The 21,993-nt window shown below is 54.8% G+C and overlaps 2 protein-coding genes across 2 annotated transcripts; one reads left to right on the top strand and one right to left on the bottom strand.

The window, feature by feature from the left end:
* Positions 1 to 3,264: 3,264 nt before the first annotated feature.
* Positions 3,265 to 21,532, top strand: GCNA (germ cell nuclear acidic peptidase). Its single transcript, XM_032393896.1, has 7 exons — positions 3,265 to 3,626; positions 4,853 to 4,925; positions 7,841 to 7,985; positions 9,376 to 9,514; positions 10,284 to 10,488; positions 10,756 to 10,870; positions 21,448 to 21,532. Exons 1-7 carry the CDS (start codon positions 3,419 to 3,421, stop codon positions 21,475 to 21,477), a joined length of 915 nt encoding a protein of 304 aa, XP_032249787.1. The 5' UTR covers positions 3,265 to 3,418; the 3' UTR covers positions 21,478 to 21,532.
* CXCR3 (C-X-C motif chemokine receptor 3) lies at positions 14,047 to 16,296 on the bottom strand. Its single transcript, XM_032393894.1, has 2 exons — positions 16,236 to 16,296; positions 14,047 to 15,141 (listed from the first exon to the last, which is right to left on the bottom strand). Exon 2 carries the CDS (start codon positions 15,139 to 15,141, stop codon positions 14,047 to 14,049), a length of 1,095 nt encoding a protein of 364 aa, XP_032249785.1. The 5' UTR covers positions 16,236 to 16,296.
* Positions 21,533 to 21,993: the final 461 nt, after the last annotated feature.

Raw genomic sequence — 21,993 nt, 5'->3', positions numbered from 1 at the left:
GAGCAGGGGAGGAGCAGAGGGAGAGGGACAAGCAGACTCCTCGCTAGTGTGGAGCCTGATGCGGGGCTCGATCTCACAACCCCTGAGATCATGACCTGAGCCGAAATCAAGAGTCGGATGCTTCACCCATTGAGCCACCCAGGCGCCTGAAGACTAGGAGCTTCTTAACCCTCAGGGATGGTACTTTTTTGATCCTTGTTCGCTTAGTACCAGATACAGGGCATGATACATAGGCCTTTCACTAAGGTATCGGCACCTCTAAGGTACTGGCTGCTTCTTTAGTAACTACCAAAGAGCTACCATTGGTCAGATTCCTGGCTAACCTGGGTTATCAGAGCAGGGAAAGGAGAGGTGGCTTGGAACCCTAGTCTACTGTTTCACTACCTGTCCCCTCTCATTGATTTTTCCTCTCCTCTCTAGCTCGGAGTGGATGTGCCTGAGTAGGACAGAGGTCCAGGTGCAGAGTAGGGGGCATGACATGACGAGCCACTGTAAGGGGCCAAAGGGAGCCCTAAGAGAGGTAGCTTTAGAGTAGGGCATAAGACGGGACGCCTGGGTGGCTCAGTTGGTAAGGCGTCTGCCTTCGGCTCAGGTCATGGTCCCAGGGTCCTGGGATCGAGTCTCACATCAGGCTCCTTGCTGAGTGGGGAGCCTGCTTCTCCCTCTGCCTGCCACTTCCCCTGCTAGTACTCTCTCTCTCTCTCTCTCTCTCTCTGTTAAATAAATAAATAAATAAATAAAATCTTAAGAAAAAAATAGAGTAGGGCATGAGAGACAGCCAGAAAGCAGTTCATCACCATAGGTGACCACTTGCTGACTCATTTCATCAGAAAATCCTTATTTTTTTTGAGGAGGAACTTTGACCTGAGGCCGCTCTTACCTTTCTGACTGGTGGACTCTTACCTGTGGGCGTTCATCCCCGTAAAGGAGAGCTGGAGAATGCTCCAGTAGGACTGTCTTTGTAGGTCTCTCTACTGTTCTCCACATGCCACTTCTTTCCTTCTTGTCATGAATTGAGGTGATGTTACAGAAAAAGGGCTTGAACACAACACTTCTGAGGTCACTTCTAACCTTTGTCAATGTATAGTCATTGTTCTTTTGTAGATTATAAGCAGTGGGCCCCTCCCCCTCCCCCTCTCTTTTTAAAATTTCAACTTCAGTTGGGTGCCTGGGTGGCTCAGTTGGTTAAGCGGCTGCCTTCAGCTCAGGTCATGATCCTGGAGTCCCGGGATCGAGTCCCGCATCGGGCTCCCTGCTCAGCAGGGGGGTCTGCTTCTCCCTCTGACTGTCTTCCCTCTCGGGCTCTCTGTCTCTCATTCTCTCTCTCAAATAAATAAATAAAATCTTTAAAAAAAAAATTTCAATTTCAGTTGAGAAATCTTTAAAATTTCTAGGAAGGATGACTTTTTACCATAGCAACACCCACTCCTTTCTCTTTCTTTATTGCATATCCGAAGTTCTTTGATAATGAAGTGATAGATGGGACTCTCAAAGTGTGTGATCCCAAATTTGCAAGTGCAGGATAAAGACTTTTTGCACCGTAAATATATTGTCACATCTTGCCTGTGCCGTGGTTTATATATATATTTTTAAAGATTTTATTTATTTATTTGACAGAGAGAGAGAGAGAACAAGTAGGCAGAGAGGCAGGCAGAGGGAGAAGCAGGCTCCCCGCCGAGCAGGGAGCCCGATGCGGGGCTCGATCCCAGGACCCTGGGATCATGACCTGAGCCGAAGGCAGCGGCTTAACCGACTGAGCCACCCAGGTGCCCCGGTTTATATTTTTTTTTTACATCCAGAACCCAAGGAACCTGGAAGGTGAGCTCTGAACAGACTCCAGAGAGCGTGTGTGGGGGTAGATACGTCACGCCTCATTTCTAGCTGAAGGGACCTTTGGCGAACATTCCAAATGTTCCCAAGGCTTCTCAGTGCTGGCATGAGGACTGACCTCCTCACGCTTACATCAGTGGCTCTGAGAGCTTTGCATTTGTGGACTAGTTAGAAAATTAAATTTTGCTGGCTATCATAGAGTTGCCACTTTTTCATTTGTCTAACGATGGGAATAAATTCTAACTAACATGTGCTATCGCCATAATTTCATAAGGTAAAGAAACCAAAAGCTTAGGGAGGATATACTCTCAAAATAAAGGACAGTCCTTTAAATTATAGAGATTGAACTTGATAGGGAAAAAAAAAAACCACTTTGTTTTTCTGATTTATTTTTCTGTGGACCAGAGAAAACATACAAGTCTGCAGAGCTGTGTTTGGGAACTACTGGGCACCTGCAGTGTGCGACTTAGAGAATGTGATTTGAAAATTGACACTGGGCTTGGATTGCTATTTTATCTGTTACTGCTCTCAGTAAAGTAAAAAAGTTATAGAGCGAAAACAATCTGAAATAATTGATTCTTCTTTTAATTTTAATTTTTAATTTTTAAAATTTTTTAAAGAAGATTTTATTTGAGAGAGCAAGAGAGAGAGCACGAGCAGGGGGAGCGGCAGGCAGAGGAAGAAGCAGGCTCCCCGATGAGCAGGGAGCCCGATGCAGGACTCGATCGCGGGACCCTGGGATCATGACCTGAGCTGAAGGCAGACTCGTAACTGACTAAGCCTCCCAGGCACCCCTATTTTTATTTTCTTATTTTAAATTTTAGTTAGTTAACATACAGTGCACTATTGGTTTCAGGAGTAGAATTGAGTGATTCATCACTTACATACAGCACCCAGTGCTCATCCCAACAAGTGCCCTCCATAATACCCATCCCCCCACGCACCTCCCTCCATCAATCCTCAGTTTGTTCTTTATCCTTAAGAGTCTCTTACGGTTTGTTTCCCTCTCTCCTTTTTTTTCTTCTTCCCCTTCCCATTTGTTCATCTGTGTTCTTTCTTTAATTCCTCATGTGAGTGAAATCATATGGTATATTTCTTTCTCTGACTGACTTGTTTCACTTAGCATGATACGCTCTAACTCCATCCACATCAGAGAACAGTATGGAGGTTCCTCAAAAAGTTAAAAATAGGCCTGCCCCATGACTCAGCAATGGTATTTACCCAAAGGATACAAAAATACGGATTCGAAGGGGTACGTGCACCCCAATGTTTATAGCAGCCTTCTCAACAATAAAATAACTGATTCCTAACTGTGATTCGTGATGTCACCATTTCCAGCTTGTTTAATTTGTGCTCAGTAATCTGAAGTTGAGTGTATGGGGTGGGCGGAGGGAGTATATTTATATGTGGTTGTGTCTCTTGAATTTCAGATGAGATTCTGGATGTATCATCTGATACTGAGGAGCAGCCTCCTACCAAGGAGCCTCCAATACTTATCACTGATGATGATAGTGATTTTGAGGGCCCTGTGCTCATAATAGACGAGGATTCGTGTGATCAGGGCCCAACTGCCCCAAAGGAAAAAGAGATGGAGGTCTTCGATGTCTCCCAGCGCAATTCATCTCACGACGTTGGTGAGCCGAATCTTGGTGAAAATGTCGGCCAGCCCGTGAACGGCACTGAGGCTGCAGTGGAGATTTCCGATGAAGAGCCTGCACGTGTGGTGGAACAACCACGGAAGAGGAAGAGTAAGACCAAGAACATATGTGTGACACCCAGTAAGCCGGTCATATCAGGTAGGCCCGACCTCCTGAATCTGCCCCGCCCACCCCGCATACCAGCCACGCCTGCCTCGCCCTTTGCCCTGGACATGTCTGTCTGGTCAGGTCGGCCTGTCCTGCCTACCGACCTCGGGCCATCTCAGCAGCTTCCTAGTGGCTAAGGGAGACAGCCATCCCAGGGAAAATGATCTTTCTGGAAATGGGGAAGGAACACCCGTGTCTTAGGAGTCACACTTCCCTCATCCTGGCACGCTTTCTCTCTGTGCTTTTTGTCCTGAGGAGATCCTGTTCTTCTTGGGACCCAGCCCAGTTGTTGGTTCCTGTGGGAAGCTGGACGTCAGAGACGCTCCTCCCTCCTGGGTCCTCGTAATTCTCAGACCCCGTCTCTGCTAAAGCACTTACCCAGCTGTCTGACAATATGTTTCTGAATCTGCCCCCCCCCCCCCCCGCAGTGGACAATGAACCTCTTGATGGGAGGACTCTTCATTTTTAAGTCTCTCCCAGGGTCTAGCCTGGTATCCGGCACATAGTAGATGTTTAATACTTCTTGTTTTTCAATAACTGAATGGATGACACTACCGTTACGGAAGTCTCTGACTAGAGGAGTGAGCAGTATATGGAGGCTAAGCAAAGATGGATAGACTGGGCGTGTATATCGAGTGAAGGTCCTGCCTAGGATCTGAGCCACTTCCTTCTTATTTTTTTTTAAAGATTTAATTTGTTTGGGAGGGAGAGAGGGTGAGGGAGAGACAGCAGCAGCAGAGGCAGAGGGAGAAGCAGACTCCCCAGATGAGCAGGGAGCCCGACGCGGGGCTCGATCCCAGGACCCCGGGATCACGACCCAAGCCGAAGGCAGATGCTTAACCGACTGAGCCCCCCAGGCGCCCCTGAGCCACTTCCTTAGAGCTAGTGTGTGAGCTTTGCCACACCGTTCCTTATAACGCCCGTGCCTCAGTTGCCCCCACAATCTAACCTCTAGCGGCAGGCTCACATAACCTCGTTATATAGTCCTTGTACCTATGACAGACTCCTACCCAGCTTATTCTGCTGGCAGCCCTGGGATTCACGTAGGGAGACTCTGTCTCACGGACCGATGGAGAGTTTGCAGGCTTTAGACAGGCAGTTACCTTTTCTAGATGGTGCTCTGGGTGTGGCTGTGGGGGCTCCTCCTGGGTGCACCTTTCTGCCAGTTGCTGGGTGGGCCCAATTTTCAGGGTCCAAACGAACTATTCTCTTTTCAGCTGTGAGAGTCACCAGAAGGCATGCGCCTTCAAAGAAGCCCGGTGTGGGGAAAATTGAAAAATGCAAGACCGGGTACGTGCTGTCCGTGTTCAACTGCACGGGAATTGATGGTACCGTTGTCCCGTCCGTGTTAAGCGGCCCATGGGGCATGTGGGAGGGTCTTCAAGGGCATGAAGGAGTCCGGTGGGGGAGGGGGAGAAGGCTTCCATCCCCGACTTGGGAGGGCATAAGTTGGAGAGGGAGGAGGAGGAGGCACCCCACTGCTCCCCACCTCCCTCCGCCTCAGCAGAGCCCTGCGTGGGCACCCCACAGCAGCCCACAGCAATCCCCGCGCTTCCCCGGGCTGGCTGGAGCCCTTTGGCCCCCACGTCGGCTCTGGCCTTTCCTTGGTCCTTAAACTCAGATCTGCCTTGTTGCCATCAGTTGGCACAAAACCAAAGCAATCCCAGCGGAGATTGAGGGCGGGGCGGACACGTCCCCATCCGCTGGAATTGTGGGGAGGGCAGTCAAGATGGTCTTCCAGGTTTTTGCGGTGCTTTGGCTGCATCCAGTTACTCCTACAGCTTGTAGATGTTCTTGCACATTTCGAAAGCTTAAACATTAGCGTGAAATAGATGGCTCGTGGTTCCTTTATTTTTATTAAGCTACATGGAATTGATCCTGAGAACAGCAGGTCATGTAGACCAAAGACATGTCCATTCTTTAAAGGACGCCAAAAACTGACGCTTGTTTTCATTCAGATTCCAGGAAGTTCTGACCTTTCCGCTTAAAAAGACGATGTAGTAGGGCATAATTTTCTTCATTCTTCCTTGCATTCAGGAGTAATATATACCTACATCCGAATTATCTTACAAGACAAGGAATGTATTTGAAGGACTGTCTGTTTGGGTTTGTTTGGTTGGTTTTTTTTTACCTGTACTTCGGAGCAATAAATGCACCTTAAGGGGAGCAGAAGAACGATGTGTCAGGCACGGGGGCAACAGAACCCCTCGAACCTGAACTGGGAGGCTCTCTGCTTCTGCACTTCTTGGCTCGGTGAGGTAGCTCACGTAGTTCGGTGTGTTCTCTCGCAGGTGGATCCCCGGTCAGCCACGGGTCTTCTCTGGGTTCCTGCCTTTGCCTCGGTGTCTTGGGTAGCTCCCAGGTCGCTTTGCTGTGGTGTGACAGAAGAAGGCCCATGAGCCGCCCCTGTGTGTCGTCGTCCTCCACATCATCCAAAGGGGGCTAGTGTGTCTGGACTCCGCACAGTTGCCTTGGCGCTTCCTGTGGCAGTCTGTAGGCTTCCTGTTGTGCTTCGCCTTGTTCCTGCGTAGGCTGCTCGCTGGTCATGGTGTTTGATGTACCCATTTGGGGTCTTGCTTGTTCCTCTGATGTGGAGATGCTCTGCCTGCAAGCGAAGTGGCACAGACATCGAGGGGAAGGCAGGCCAAGCCACAGGGCCTGCTTGACATAAGTGCAAACGAGGGGGGGGTCCCCCTTCTCTGCTGAGGTCTGCAGATGGTTTGGGTTTTCATCTGCTACCTTTTTGGATGCAAATTTGCTTTCAGAACGAAGTAATTTGAGGCAGACCGTGTTAGTCACCAGTCTGAGGCTCTGGGGGTGAGGACCCTAACTTTAGCTGCCTTGGCCTGGTTTTGTTCTGATTTCCTCTCCCCACCCCAGCCCCCTCACTGATGGCTTATTTTGTGACTTCGGGGTTCATGAGTGTCCCGGCAAAATCCCCATCTCAGGAGTTCTGTGAAGTCAGAAACTCAGCTTATGTGTGTTTGCTCCTGTTTTTATCTTTCCAGCTCGGTAGGCTCATCTCTTGGGACCTGTGGGTGGTTGTAGCCAGGATAAAAGGGTGAAATTAATTATTATTACAAGCGTGAGTCCTCCGTGTGCTTAGCACTGTCCTTTGTGTGGTGGAATTAGGCCTTGAAAGATGGGGCAGCGGTAGGGGTCTAATGGGAAGACCCCGAGATTTGGGTCCAAAGATCCAGGGTCTCTGTGAACTTTGGGGAAGTCGCCTAACCTCGGACCTCTGGTTTCCTCATCTAGCCAAGTGGAGATCGTGAGAAGAGTAATCGCTTCTTTGGAGGGGGGTTGTGAGGATTAAACAGGATAGTGCAACAAGAAGTTCTCTGCAAAGGAGAAAGCGCTACACAGATGGTGGTTCTCAGGAGACCTGGAGACGTGGTCATTCTAGGGCTCAGGGGCAAATCGGTTGTGCCCAGGCACGAACGGACTGCAGGGAATCACAGTTCTGTCCAGAGAACGTTTAACTTGCCCACCTTGGCCGCAGTGGAAATGGTACCTGGAGACAGAGGTTGGGGCCCGATTGACCTGGGCCTTGAATGGCCAGGCCACACAGTGCCAAGCCGGGGAGGGGCGGAATTGGGATGTGACCTAGGAAAATGAATCGGAAGTGTGGGGTGGGGGAGAAGGAAAGAAAAAGGGCCTGGAGGGAAGGAACACAGGGGAATGCCGTAGCAGCAAGGCCTCGAGGGGGAGGAGATGAACTTGAACTAGGCTGGTGACCGTGGGGTGCGAAGGAGGGCTGGCTGGAAGAGATGTGAAGGAGATCGCCGTCTTTGAGCCTGTTTGAATATGGGGCGAGGGAGAAAATGGACTTTAAGATGTCTCTGAGGTTTTCAGCCCGGTATAACAGAAGTCCGATAACTAAACAAACTGAATGGAGGTCGTACTCAGGTTAATCAGTTGGCAGCTCGGACCCGGATCCCCCAGGAGAGAGATCGAGACTGCGGATACAGGAGTGGGATCACTCCTGCTGAGGTTGAAGCCACAGGCTTCATATCTCTGAGAAGGCAAGTAGCGACAAGAAAAAGGCTATGCGTGGAACTTTGGGGAATGCTCTTCTACAAGGAGCTGGAAGGAAGAGGGACCAGCACATTTTCTGAGTCTCTCTGGATATGACCCGTGTGTGTGCATTTCTCTTATCTCTTCCTCCATAGCTGCACGTAACTCAGCTGAACTTACCTTTGCAGGAAAGTGATGTGCAAAATACCTGGATGTTTCCTGCGTGACCTGGAAAACGCAAAGCAGTATTCTGGAAGGAAATTCAAGCAAAATAAGGACAGCCTGGTTCAGAAAATCTATGCCCTGTTTAACAGCTCGGTGTTTGATAAAAAGGTACCGTCGACGAATAAGCATTGGATGAGCACCTGCTATGTGTCTGGCACTCTCGGGTGCTGTGAGGTGTGCGGATGTGTTAGCTGTGTATTTCCTGCTCTGGAGAAGTGTCAGTTTAGATGGAGAGGTGATGCATGCATAGGTGAAAGAAATAGAGCATGTTTGTGGGTAATCATCTATGGTACAGACTGTTACCAGCACAGGAGATCAGCAGAGGCAGAAAAAAATCACTGAGAGCCTGAGTGGTCAGGAAATAAGGTTGCCTGCAGGAAATAAGACTTCTGGCTCTTGAGGGATGGTAGGCAGAGAGAGCAGCAATGGGCGGGGGTGGAGAGGGAATGTGTTGATCCTTGACTATCTGGAAAGAGAGGCTTTATGTTGAAGAATAATGGGAAGGAGCTCTGTGAGCCTGGAGAAGTTACTTGGCTCCTCTCTGCCTCAGTTTCCTCATCTGCAAAATGGGAACGATAATAGTACCCACTACTTTGTAGAATTATTGTTTTTTTTTAAAGATTTTATTTATTTGTCAGAGAGAAAGAGCACAAGCAGGGCGAGGGGCAGAGGGAGAGGGAGAAGCAGGCTCCCCGCTGAGCAGGGAGCCCGACGCGGGGCTCGATCCCAGGACCCCAGGATCATGACCCGAGCCGAAGGCAGACGCTTAACCGCCTGAGCCACCCAGGCGCCCCCACAGAATCATTGTGAGGCTTAGGGAAGGTAATACATGTAAAGTGCCTAGAACAGAGCCTCGGTGGTTCTTGGGGTTTTCAGACTCTATTAATAATTTCCGCTGACACAACCTTCTGCAGGGAAAGTTCTTAGATCTTTCTGAGGTTCCCCAGCCTTTGGGGAAGTCACTCCTCATGACGGTGTTACATCACATGGCTGATGAGGGGACTGAGGTGCACGTGCAATTGCACCTCTGTGCTCTTATGCTCAGGGGGAGGGGGGAGGAGGGGGCTCCAGCTCCCGCCTCAGCAGGCCTGCACCTCTCTCCTTGGCTGCCCCTGACTTGGGTCCTGCATGCGTGCGCCCTCATCTGTCTCCCTTGTATCCTGATGGCCTGTGTGTTGTTTTCGCCTGGGCTTCAGCCTGGCTTTTATTCTCCCCAGAATGTTTAGATTTGCAGAACTCTTTTCTTAAGGTTTTATTTATTTATTTGAGAGAGAGCGAGCACGAGCAGGGGGAGGGGCTGAGGGAGAAGCGGACTCCCCACCAAGCAGGGAGCCCGATGCGGGGCTCGATCCCAGGACCCCGGGATCATGACCCGAGCCAAAGGCAGACGCCCAACGGATGGAGCCACGCGGGCGCCCCTGCAGAGCTCTTGAGTGAGCAGTCTTTGGTCTCCTTGAAGCTGCTTACTGACTCACTCTGCTGGCTGTTTTGTCCTCAGCTGCCGGAGAAAATAGATATCGGCTGGAATAAAAAGATGCTGAGTACTGCTGGCTTATGCACCACCGGCGAGACCCGTTACCCGAAGAAGCAGCGTTACGCGAAGATCGAGATTTCTCTGAAAGTTTGCGACTCTGCAGGTGACGGCAGCTTCCCTCCTGCGCCCTTTCCTTGTGTGGTGACTCGTAGGGACTGCTATTTCCTGGCAGCCTCTGCCACAGCTTTACCTGTCCTTCCTGGGTAGATAGGCCTTCTGCGCCTTGCTCGGGGGACATGATCTTTTCTTTTTTTAGAATTTTTGGAAAGGATTTATTTCTTTCTTTTAGAGAGAGTGATTTATTTATTTTAGAGAGAGAGAGCACGAGCAGGGGGAGAGGGAGAGAGAGAATCTGAAGCAGACCATGCCGAGCACAGAGCCTGACGTGGGGCTCGATCTCACGACCCCGAGATCGAGACCTGAGCCCAAATCAAGAGACGGACGCTTAACCGACTGAGCCATCCAGGCGCCTCTGCTCAGAGGACATGATTATCAGATGTCTCTCGAGCCCCGAGAATCCAGCGCGGCCTCTTCCCATTAGGCTAACTGTCTCTCAGCAGGTAGCTCCCTGTTGCTGCAGTGTCTCCATTCACCCGCTAACTGAGGTTCAAGGTTCCCCCCCCCCCAAAGCTAGCCAATCACCAAATCTTCCAAATGACCCTCCTGTCCTCGGTCCTTTGCCTCCGCCCAGGTGTGGGGCCCCGTCACCTCACTCTTCATCTCCATTCAGTCTCCAGTGCACCACCACACCGCTTCCTGCTAAGCCGCCTGGGGCTGGTGTGTGGCGGGGGCGAGAGTCTGGGGGTGGTTGAGTGGCAGACAGGAGGGAATTGGTTCAAGTGCTCATGATTTCTTTCCATCCCTCTTCCAAGACCGTCTCCGGGATACTTTGATCCATGAGATCTGCCATGCAGCCTCCTGGCTTCTCGACGGCGTCCGTGATTCTCATGGTGACGCATGGAAGTATTATGCCAAGAAATCGAATATGGTGCACCCAGAGCTGCCCATGGTCACTCGTTGCCATAACTACAAGATTAACTACAGGATCCATTATGAGTGTACTCAGTGCAAAACCAGGTAAGACCGTCCGCCTCCGACTTTCTTCGGTTACTTTTCTGTTACGGCCTCCAGCCCAGTGGCCCTTTGTGCTTTTGTCAGTAAGTCCATGGCTGGCCGACGTGAGGAGTAAACCTTCTCTGCTCCTTTGCACGTCTTCTTTCTCCATGCTGTCCTACTTGGAGCCGGCCGGAGGGCCTTGCTCTGGGCCCAAGGCCAGCAGCTCCGAGAGCACGCTGAGGTACAGTGACTGATCTCTTTGCTGTGTGCTGTCTCTCTCCTCATTAGGGTCGGCCGCTACACCAGATCCCTGAACACCGATCACTTTATCTGTGCCAACTGCAAGGGGCCTCTGGTCATGCTGCCGCTAACTCGCAAGGATGGAACTCCCATTGCACCCCATGTGAGGCCCTTTGCTAAGTATGTGCAGGAGAATTACAGAACGATTAAGCGTGAGACAGATGGGATAAGCCATGGGGATGTGATGAGGCAGCTGAGCAAGGATTATGCCGAAAAGCAAAGGCAGGATCGTTGAGGTTATCTGGGGGTGTATTTCTGTGGGCTGAGCCCCCCCGCCCGCTAAGAAGTTTTAGAAAAATATCTCTGTTTCTGATAAGCGATGAATATTAGGAATAATAGGATTTAAACTGTTTCTTTATAGCCTCATACTGTTAATGATTGTTCTTAAAGGATTCTGTTGCTAAGCGATTTTGTGCCCTTGACGGTACTCACAAGCCCTTTGGATCCACTCTGGGTATCAGTTAGTTTTAACATAGTTCTAACACGTAGAACACAATGCAGACACAAACTGCGTTTTCAAGATTGGGGGCAGGTGGAGAGAAGGAGAAGGATGCTGGGAGGTGAACCAGTTTTATTTTATTTTATTTTGAAGATTTTTATTTATTTATTTGAGAGAGAGAGAGAACATGAGGAGGGGGTGGGCAGAGGGAGAGGGAGAAGCAGGCTCCCCACCGAGCAGGGAGCCCGATGCGGGGCTCGATCCCAGGACCCTGGGATCATGACCTGAGCCGAAGGCAGACACTTAACGACTGAGCCACCCAGGCGCCCCTGAACCAGTTTTAAAGGCAGCACTCCAAGACCAGGGCTGCCGGCAGGTGGAACCTGCGAAATTTACCTAGACATAAAAGACAAGCATATTTCGTGAATTCAGCTGCTCTTAAGATTGAATAAAGCCGCGCTGAGCCAATGTAGTTGTTACTAAGACAAAAAAAATAAAATGTTTTCTGCAATTTGCTTATTAACGGGGTCTGTTCATTGACAACCTGTGCCTCGCGTAGAACCGGCCCTCAGGTCTTTCGTCCAAGACCCCAGACCTCGGAAGTGCTCCAGAGTGTGTCTGCAAGAGCACTCTCCATTCTGGGCTTGTCTAGGAATTTTGTGACTGCCCGTAAGCACTTCGGCAGCCTCCCCACTCCTGGGAGATAGCCGGGATGCAGACTGGGGTCAACGTATGCATTTCCTACTGCTGCCCTAACAAATTACCACAAGCTTAGTGACTTAAAACAACACAGATGGGTCATCTTACAGCTCGGGAGGTCAGCATTCAGGCGCGGACCACACTGGACTGAAGTCAAGGTGTGGGCAGGGCTGTGTTTCTCTCTGGAGGCCCTGGGGTTTGGGGATCCGTTTCCTCGTCTTGTCCAACATCTAGAGGTCACCTGCATTCTTTGGTTTGTGGCCCCCTTCCATCCTTCAAGCCAGCAACATCTCCCTCTCTCTCTCTGTCTCTCTCTCACCCTCCCTCTCCCTCCTTCTCCCTTTCTTTCACTTTTAAGGACCCTTGTGAGGCCATTGGGCCCACCTGGATAATCCAAGAGAATCTTATTTTAAGGTCTGCTTCTCAGCCACGTTTTTGCCATGGAAGGTTAGCCTATTCACAAGTTCTGGGGATTCGAGGGTGGACATCTTGCTCGGCCTGCCACAAACATCGATACTAATCTAGCATCACTGGACATCACTGATACCTTCTGTCCTTCTTCCTTCCTTCCATCCTCCCGTTATTTCGCAGATGCTTCATCTTTTCGTGGCCGCGAACTGAAGCCTAACTGCAAGTCTAAGGGATTGGGTGTGGGCCCAGGGTACTATGAGCTTCCCTAGCTAAATCCTCAGGTTCCTCCTTACCAGGCCTGCTGCCTCCAGCCACGTCTGCAGTCTTGGCAAAGGCCCAGCTGACCCACGAAACTGGATCGTGGCACGTTGGTGGCTTAATGAGGGGGAACTGACAGCGCAGTGGTTCCTACTCTTGCAAAGGGAAGGTCTTAACCCACTAGCCCTGCCGCCTACCTTTCTGGGGAGCCCTGGTCATTTCCTCTACGTGCTTCCACCTCAGCTGTAGTGCTCCCCCAATGCCCCCAGGTGGCTTGTGTGCTAATGACTGTTAGCAAGCCATATCCGATCTGGGCGCTTTGCTTCGATCCAATGTCATTATCCCCAAAGGAGCCCGTACCCCCTCTCACGTGAACAGCTGGCTGCGGCCTTCTAGCAGGATCCTCGGATACCATCACTTGATCCCAAACCAACTTGGAGTCTCATTTTCAACCCTTCCCTTACCTGAACCCCTAACTCTAGCCAGTTGGGAGCACTTCCCGGTCTGGTAAGCTCTGCAGTTTTCAGCCTGCCCACGTTTTGCCAGTGCCTTCCCTTCTGCCCAGAAATACCGTCTTCCCTTCTCTTTGCCCTTGGCCCTACCACGTGTCCCTTCAGGTCTGCTCATTTCTGTCTTCAGGAAGCCTTCCTCGGTGGCTCCAGCCACAGGGCTCTGAGCGCCCGGCTCATGGTCCGTGAGCTACTCCTTTGCCTTGTGGCCTAGACTGACCACGTCGTCCCTGCTGGCCTAAGCTTCCGGAGTGCGGGGACTAGGTCTTCATGTGTGAAGAGGCCCGTCCCCAAATTATGCCTCTACAGTGGCCGGCCAGTCCGGGTAACTGTTAGCGCACACCCACGCACCCGGCTGCTTCCCCGTGAGGGGCAGGGGCACCCAGGAGGGCCCAGAGGAGGCTCGACGTAGACGTTAACGCAAGCAGCGCTGGCTGGCACAGATCTGGGGCCAGGCCAGGAGAGCAGGAAACTCATCCCCGAAGCCTGGGCCGGGCTGGCTGTAATGATGCGCGACGAACACGCCCTGGGCCTGATTATCTTGTTTATTGCAACCTTGTAAGCAGAATTTAGGCATAAAAAAATAAACCAGGAGCAAATACACAGGTCTTGGGGACCACAGCTACAGTCGCTGCTGAGTTGGAGGCCTGGGCCAAGGCCCCATAGGGGCAGCCCTCTACTATGCTTTCCGCTTCGTGCTCCCCGAACATGGGGAAGGCCAAGGTCTAGTTACCGGATAAGAAGGGCCGGGGGGCTCTGGGCAGCCGCCTCCGAAGTGGCAGTGGGGCGTGGCAGCTAAGGAGCAGCAAGGGCGGCGGCGGGGGTGGGGGTGGGGAGGAGGGGTGCCTCCCTGGGAGACCCCGGAGCGCGCGTGGGGCGTGAGGCCACGGGGCGAGGGAGGGAGGAGCCTGGGCTGTGGGGGCGGTCGGGGCCGCGTGGCGAAAGGAGAGCCCGCAGCCGGCCTCACAAGCCCGAGTAGGAGGCCTCCGTGGTCTCGGACCAGGACGACTCCCGGCGGGAGGACGACGGCTGCCGCTGGTGCCCTCTCTGGCCGGGGCGGCGCAGGCGCGCGAGCAGCCCCCACATGCGCTCTCGGAACTTGACGCCCACAAAGGCGTAGAGCAGCGGGTTGAGGCAGCAGTGCATGTAGCCCAGGCCGGCCGTGACCGACTTGGCCACGTCCACGCGGCTCTCCCGGCCACAGTTGCGGCCCAAGGCCCCCAGGTCCATGAGGGTGTCCAGCAGCACCACCAGGTGGTAGGGGGTCCAGCAGAGGGCAAAGGCCGCCACGACGGCCACGACCAGCCGCATGGCGCGCAGCCGTCGCTGGCCCCGGGAGACGAGCAGCACGGCCAGGATGCGCGCGTAGCAGTAGGCCATGACCAGCAAGGGCAGCAGGAAGCCCGCGACCAGCTGCAGGACGCGCAGGGCCGTGCGGCCCCCCTGCGGGAAGTCGTACTGACAGTGGGTGGCGTCGAGGCGCTCGTCGCGGTGGGCCGACAGGAAGATGAAGTCGGGGATGGCGAAGAAGAGGCAGAGCCCCCAGACGAGCACGCAGGTGACGCTCACGCGGCCCGGGGGCCCCCGGCGGTACAGCTGCGTGGCGTGCACGATGCTCAGGTAGCGGTCGAAGCTGATGCAGGCCAGCAGCAGGGCCCCGGCGTAGAAGTTGATGTTGAAGAGGGCCCCGGCCACCTTGCAGAGGCCAGACCCGAAGACCCACTGGCTGGCGGCGTCCACGGCCCACAGGGGCAGGGTCAGCACGAGCAGTATGTCGGCCGCGGCCAGGTGGAGCAGGAAGGTGTCGGTGGTGCTCCGCGCCGTCCGCTGGCTCAGCAGCACGGCCGCCACGGCGCCGTTGCCCAGCAGCCCCAGCACGAAGAGGAGGCCGTACAGGGCCGGCTGGAAGGCCCGGTCGAAGCTCAGGCTGAAGTCCTGCGGGCACGGCGGGGACGGGCAGCAGGACTCGCTCTCGTTCTCCCCGTAGTCATAGGAGGAGCTGCAGTTTTCCAGGAGGAAGGTGAGCTCGGACCCTTGGAACACTTGGCGTTCGCTCATCTGCGGACGGAGGCAGGGAACGGACCACGTGAAGGCCTGGCACTCACCGTTGGAGCGTTGCTCCGAGTGGCCCCTCTGTCAGGCAGGCCCCGCGCCGGGGCCATCCCCCGTCACCGTTCCTGCCTTTCTTCCGAGGCCTCGCCTGCGGAACTCAGAGCTTGGTCTGCCGGGCCTTGGCCATCACCGCCCACCGCCCCCCCCCCGCAACCCCGACCTCCGTGGGTGGGGGGGCGGGGTAAATTCTCATCTCGAAGCCAGCTTCTCTCTCACCCTTCTGGGCCACCCCATCAGCCCGGGCATTGTGCGCCCGAGGGAAAGCTGCCCTCCCATGCCAAGAGCCCTCCCTGCCCCCTCTCCCCTCTCCCGGCTCTTCCTTCACCCACTCGCCCTTCTGTTTCCGCGGCCACGCCTAGTTCTACCACCTTCCTCCCAGGCACCTCCCCACAGTCCCCTCTCTTAGTCAGTCGCTGGCCCTCTACTTCCCTCCTCAGCCCTTGCCTAGGGACCCCAACTTCCTGCTCCCCAGGGGGCCCCTCCACAAATCACTGAAGCCCCCCCCCCCGCCCGCCCCCCCATCACATGCTTTCGGCTCCTGTTCTTCCCTTCCCAAACGCGGAGGCCACCTGCCACCCACTGGGGGTTGCCCCAGCCCAACTCTAGTAGAACTACTCCTTACCCCATCAGCCTGCAAACCACACCAGAGCCGCGAGCCTTCTCAGTGCCAATTCAGTCCCGCATGGAAGAGTAAGTTCTAACTCAGAGCTGAAGGCAGCCTTGGAGGCCGTCGGGGGTGAGCCTCTATGGCCCGCATTTTGCAGACGAGGCGCCAGAGCCAGACAGGACAGGGGACTCGTCCGCGGTCCCGCACAAGGCGGGGGCCACGGTGGGCTCCCAATTCCCCGGCCCCGGGCTCCTTCTACCACAACCCCTGCCTTGTCTATCTACTCACCCAAACCCCAGGTGGCCCTGGCTCGCGGTGCGGGGGGGGGGGGGGGGGGGGTGTTGGGCAGCCCTGACTTTTCCCCTAGTATCCCGGGCTCTGCGCTCTGAGCAGCGTACCTGTGTCCCTCCCGGCCTGCTGGGGCAGCGCTTACCTCCGGGACCGTCGCCGGGCTGGTGCTCTGGCTGCCGGGCTGTGTGCTGCCTGCCCCTCTGCTTTGGTGCTTGTGGTCAGGAACTCGCGCTACACAGAGGAAGTGAGGGTTTCACATGATTCTCGGCAGCAGCCTCTTCCATGGGGTTGTCTGTACCAGACCTCCCCAGACCCAAGGCCGCGGGAGTTTCTACTCCAGCCATTCCCCCGAGGCCAGGGGAAGCTGCTCTGGAGGAACTGGCTGCCAGCCTGGGACCAGACAGCCTGGGGTCTGGGGAAGGGCAGGGCCTCTGAGGGGAGAGATCTGAAGGAGAAGCGGCGTGTCTGGGAAGTGGGGGGGGAAGCCCCACTGCCAGGGGCATGGACCGCTGCTCCCGCACTGGGATAGTCAATGCTTGATGCACCTGGACTCGCCTTCATCGGCCCCGGGCTGGAGCAGATCCGTGCGTGACTGTAGATTGCATGGCTAAACGTCTTCAGTCTGTAAAAGAGATGAACCTTCCCGATAAATGAAAATATTTACTTATTTTTAAAGGTTTTATTTATTTATTTGAGAGAGAGAGGGAGAGCACGCACGGGGGGGGGGGGGGGATGCAGGGGCAGAGGGAGAGGGAGAAGCAGGTTTCCCACCAAGCCAGGGAGCCCGATGTGGGGCTCGATCCCAGGACCCCGGGATCATGACCTGAGCCGAAGGCAGACGCCCAGCGGACTGAGCCACCCAGGCGCCCCTAAAAATGAAAATATTTTAAAGCACTCCATCACACTGAATCTAGTCTTCCACTGTTGCCCCTCCCTGCTAGTCAACAGGGGCCGAAGAAAGGGAACTACTAGTAATGAACTTGGTATGTGCTAGACAGTGCTTTAGGTGCTTTCTCTGACACTGCCTCATTCAAACCACACAACGCCCCTGTGAGGTGGGGGGTTATCCCCAAGGCTAATCCAGAACCGGGGTGGGGGGTGGGGGAAGGCCTTCGGCAGACGCAGCAAGTAAGGCTGGGTGCTGGGAATGAAACCACGGCTGTCTCTTTTTACCACTCACCCCATTGCCTTCAGTCTTTTTATGTGGATAAGCTAGGATATATTTATGCAGTTAAAAACAAATGACCTGCTGGGACACCCGGGTGGCTCCGTGGGTTAAGCGTCTACCTTCGGCTCAGGTCATGATCCCGGGGTCCTGGGATCGAGCCCCGCATCGGGCTCCCGCTCAGCGGGGAGCCTGCTCCTCCCTCTGCCTCTGCCTGCCGCTCCCCCTGCTCCTGCTTTTCTCTCTCTCAAATAAATAAACAAAATCTTTTTAAAAAATGACCCCAAGCTCTATATTTTGACGTGGCTGTGGCTAGAAAAATCCAATGACCACATGGTGGAAAAGGCCAGTTATAGAATACATCATGTAGACCTGGACACCACTTATGTAAATTCTAGAAATCACACACAAGAAACAATACCATGTTGTTTTGGAGGCAGCTATTTGTTCTAGAAGTTTAGAACGGGCTGGAGGGGCGCCTGGCTGGCTCAGTCGGTAGAACGCGCAACTCTTGATCTCGGGGGTGTGAGTCCGAGCCCCACATTTTCTTAACAAAAAATTAAAAAAATAAGACAGGGACTGGAGACACTAACAAATTCATGAGAGTAGTCGCTTCTGGGGCGAGAGGGAGGAGGATAGGGTTGGGGAAGAATACACTGGGGCTGCACCAGTTTCTCTCCCCTCCTGGCCCTTGGCCCTCTGCCCCCTTCTCCCCTCCCTATTGCCCTGTTCTCCTTATCCGCAGGGAAAGGCTGCCCCTAGCTTGCGTCTTGTTAAGCAGTTTCCTCTTTCCCTCTCTCCCACCCAGACGAAAAGGAGAGGCACAGAGAGAGAGAGAGAGATTGAGGCAAAGCCAGTCCTTTGAGGTCTAGTTTTCAGTCAGAGGGCTTCGCCAGAGCCTCCAGGCTCAGGCCTGGAATTTGCCTCAAACTTCTTGACAAGATGCACGCTTGCAAGGCAGCGGGCCCTTTCTCCACCTTCTGTGGACAGAAGCTGGGACTCTTCTTGCTCTAAACAGCTTGTCGCCCGCAATGTCCGGGCCAGCAGGAGCTGAGGGCCCGGGGGATGTCGGGAGGAGCAGTGCGGGTGGGCGGGACTGGTGATTCCAGGAGCCTCGGCAGCTAGGACGGGCTGGACTTGGCAGTTGACTGCCTGCAGAGTGAGGAAGAAGGGTAGGAGCTGGGACCCCCGTTTCTGGCTGCCGGCCCGTGAGCAAGAAGTGAGGCTAACAAAAATCTCTGTCTGTTCGACTGAAAGGAGGGTCTCGTATTCTGCAATGAGGTCCTTCATCCCCTTTTTGGTATTGAAAGGATCTTTTCGGTATGAAACGGTGGGGAAAAATAGCCGACGGATTCGGAAACAGCTTGTGTTGGCCAAAGTGGACCACCCGCTATGGGGCCTCCAAACAGAGGTTGGGAAGTCACGGGGCCGCGTGCCATTTCAAAGTCTAGGCATACCTGGTCCCCTTCCTGTGCCCCCAGTCCCCACTGGTCACGTGGGGCCATGCTCCCCACCTTCCCAGGCTGCTGGCGAGGAGAAATGAGAGAAGGTCGGGCACGAGGTTTGAAAAGGTGCGGAGAGCTTTTCTGAGTTGGGCCGTAGCCTCCCGCGTGGCCATGATGGGGTGGGAAGAAGCCCGAACTTGTCTGGCTCCAGCTCAGACTCGCCCCTGCTCCAGCCGGGGGACCTTGGACAAATGACACACGCATTTTCGCGCCGGCCCCTTCAGCAGGGCTGTTCGTGGGATGAACTGAGCTCACGGGGACTGGAAGGTCCCTGCCAGGGCCCAGCACGTGCGTGGTAGGAGCACAGCGGAGAATGCTGAGCGACGGGGAGGTTGGCTACACCCTCGGAGGGACTGGGAGCCTCATCGGGTCGAGGGAGCCCCCGGGGTGGAGTGCGCTGCCCTGCGGGGCCTGCGGCGGGGTGGCCTCCAGAAAGGGCAGCCCTCGCCTAACCCTCTGGCTTCCGTGCTGTGTCATGTCAGGCAAATCATGCCCCTTCTCTGCCTCAGGTTCCTCCTCTGAGAAGCAGGGACAAGCCCAGTTGGCGTGTGTGATAGGCAGGGCTGCCGTGTGGCCCGCTAGGCATACGCAGGTGCGCGGCCCGGGCCAGGTGCCCGGTGAGCGGCGGGTCCCTTCCCGCAGCGGCGCCTCCCGGGCCTCACAAGGGCAGGTGCACGCTGGACGGCTGCTTTCCTTCCAAGCTCAGACGCCTCGGGGGCCGGCCCTCGGCTTCGGTCCGCTCCTGTCCCAAGCAGCCTGCAGAGCAGGTCAGGGGCGGGCCCAGCCCTCGGGGAGACCCACCTAGCCTGCACCCAGAGTTCTGCCTCTGCCCTCCCGAGCAGCCAGTGGGGAAGCTTGAGGAGGAAGTTAGTCAGAGCGAAGCTGCTCCGGGCCCCACCTGTGGTCAAGGTGTGAAATGTGCACCTGTCTCTTCTCTGCCACCCATCCCCCTGTTTTTTTTCTTTCTTTCACACCTCTGGGCTGTGGTTTGGGGAGATGGGAGGCTCCGAGGTCTGAGCCCTGGGCCCAGGCCCTCACAGGAAGGAGGGCCTCTACAGCTCTCTGTCGGGCCGGCCAGGGAAGGGGGCCATTTCCTCTTCCTTCCCCTCAGTGTCTGCTGCCTCGCCATGCCCCTTGGGACCCTGCTCCAAAAGCCCTGGGCTGGCGGGGGGATGCAGGCTCAGCGAGGCCCGAGCTTCTTGCGGGGCTCAGGCAGTGGCCTCGGCTGTGGTCGGGCCTTTCTTACACGCAGTTAAGAGGAGTCCTAGCTAGCCCCAGGAAGGGGTGTGGGTCCGCCCCAGATGGGGCTGGGACTTGGGGATTCCTTCGGCTGGCCCTTCTCCCCAGAGAAGAAGAGCTTAAGTCACAAGGAGGCCCCAGGACTGGGGACCAGCCCCCCTCCCTGACCCTCTTCCACGGCTGTCTCCTGCAGCTCTGAGTCCTACTGGGAGGCAAGAACATTCTGAGTGCTGGGGCCATGGGCCGGGGTGAACGCAGGCCCGTGAGGGTGACTTCCCAAGCTTCGGGGGCCCTCATCCTTTTTGGGACCAGGGCAAGAGGATGTTGCCGTCATTTGTCAAGGCGATTCAGGTGGTGGGAACAGCAGGTGTGAAGGTAAGGAAGTCAGGAAGAGGCTGTCAGCCCAGGCGCAGTCAGTCTGGCTGGGAACGCAGGCACGTGTGAGAGCAGGAGGGTGGTGGGAGGAGGCTGGAGAACAGCTCAGGACCCAAGCACAATGACCTTCCCATCATCCCAGCCGCAGCAGTGCCTGGGAACTGGTACGTGAAATATCTCCCATTCAGCAAACCTTTACTTTCATACACACGTGTCTTTTATTTTTATTTTTTAGAAGCAGGGGAGAGGGACAGAGGGAGAAGGAGGGAGAGAATCTTAAGCAGGCTCCACACTCAGTGTGCAGCCCGGCGTGGGGCTCAACCTCACAACCCTGAGATCCCGGCCTGAGCCGAAACCAAGAGTCGGACACTTCACCGACAGAGCCTCCCGGGTGCCCCCACATGATCTCCCCTGAGGAATGGAGATGGTGGTTCAGAGAGGCGAAGTGACTTGTCCCAGGCTGGTTGGCCAGTAGGCTTGGTGACAAGATTCCTATCCAGGCTGCTTTCTAATATGCTCTTCTGCTTTTTGGGGCTGGAGACCCCTGCCCGCAGCCCCCCAACCCCCAGAAAGCACACTTCTGCCCAAGGACTGGTTCTTTTGTTGTTGTTGTTGTTCTTGAAATTTTAGAGTATGACCACATGAAATTTTTCTGTTTGTAGGCATGTCAGAAGAAAGCTGAATATTCTTCTAGCTTTAAATGCTTTCAGACTCTGGCTGATGCCTGATTTTTTAATTTGTTCCTTGGATTCTTTCTCTTCTTTTTTTTTTTAAGATTTTATTTATTTGTCAGAGAGAGAGAGAGAGAGCACAAGCAGGGGGAGCGGCAGGCAGAGGGAGAAGCAGGCTCCCCGCCGAGCAGGGAGCCCGATGCGGCCCGAGATCATGACCTGAGTCGAAGGCAGACGCTTAACCGACTGAGGCACCCAGGCGCCCTCAAGGACTGGTTCTTCTGAGAGCCACGCCTTCCTCACCGAACGTCCCAACCAGGCATCTTGTGTCCTAGAGTGAGCTTTGGCAAAGCTCACCACATCCCCATTCTTCTCACCCTGTTCCTCCCCACTTACCAGGGAGAAGGAACGTCAGAATCTCCACGATGAGAGGCCCGGAGGACCAAGCAAACATCTGCCACGGGTCAGACACCTTTTGCAACGCCCCCAGGAGAGTCTGTGTGGCTCCCAGAACTCGCCACCCTATTGCAGGCCAGCCCTGGAAGGCCTGGCTTGGAAACTTCCCCACGCGTGGGTTCAGCGTGCATCTGTCTCCATCCCGCCCCGTACCCGGGACGCCCACCTCAGCAGAGGTACTGGTGGCAACGTTGCTAATGCCCACAGATCCGACTATGGAAGCCTGACCTCGAGGGCTGCTTGAGTCCCAGGTGTTCCCATCGTGAACAGTTGGGGGATGTCCCTCTGCACTGGGGAGCTGGGCTGCCCCTTGGAAACAAAGCCATTGGCAGGCCCGCCGTTTGGTGGTTGCGCTCCCCTGGGTTGCCCCACAGAGTAAGGTCAGACAGGAGGAGAAGAACAGCCGACATGTGCTGATTACGTAACCCCGTGCCAGGTGCTATTCTGGGAGCTTTGTTGGGGTGAATTACTTTGATCACCATAATCACG

Source organism: Phoca vitulina, unplaced genomic scaffold (genome assembly GCF_004348235.1).
Source record: "Phoca vitulina isolate PV1807 unplaced genomic scaffold, GSC_HSeal_1.0 scaffold77, whole genome shotgun sequence".
Lineage (NCBI taxonomy): Eukaryota > Metazoa > Chordata > Mammalia > Carnivora > Phocidae > Phoca > Phoca vitulina.
Note: the sequence above shows the minus strand (reverse complement) of the source record. Positions and strands in the feature narration are given on the sequence as shown.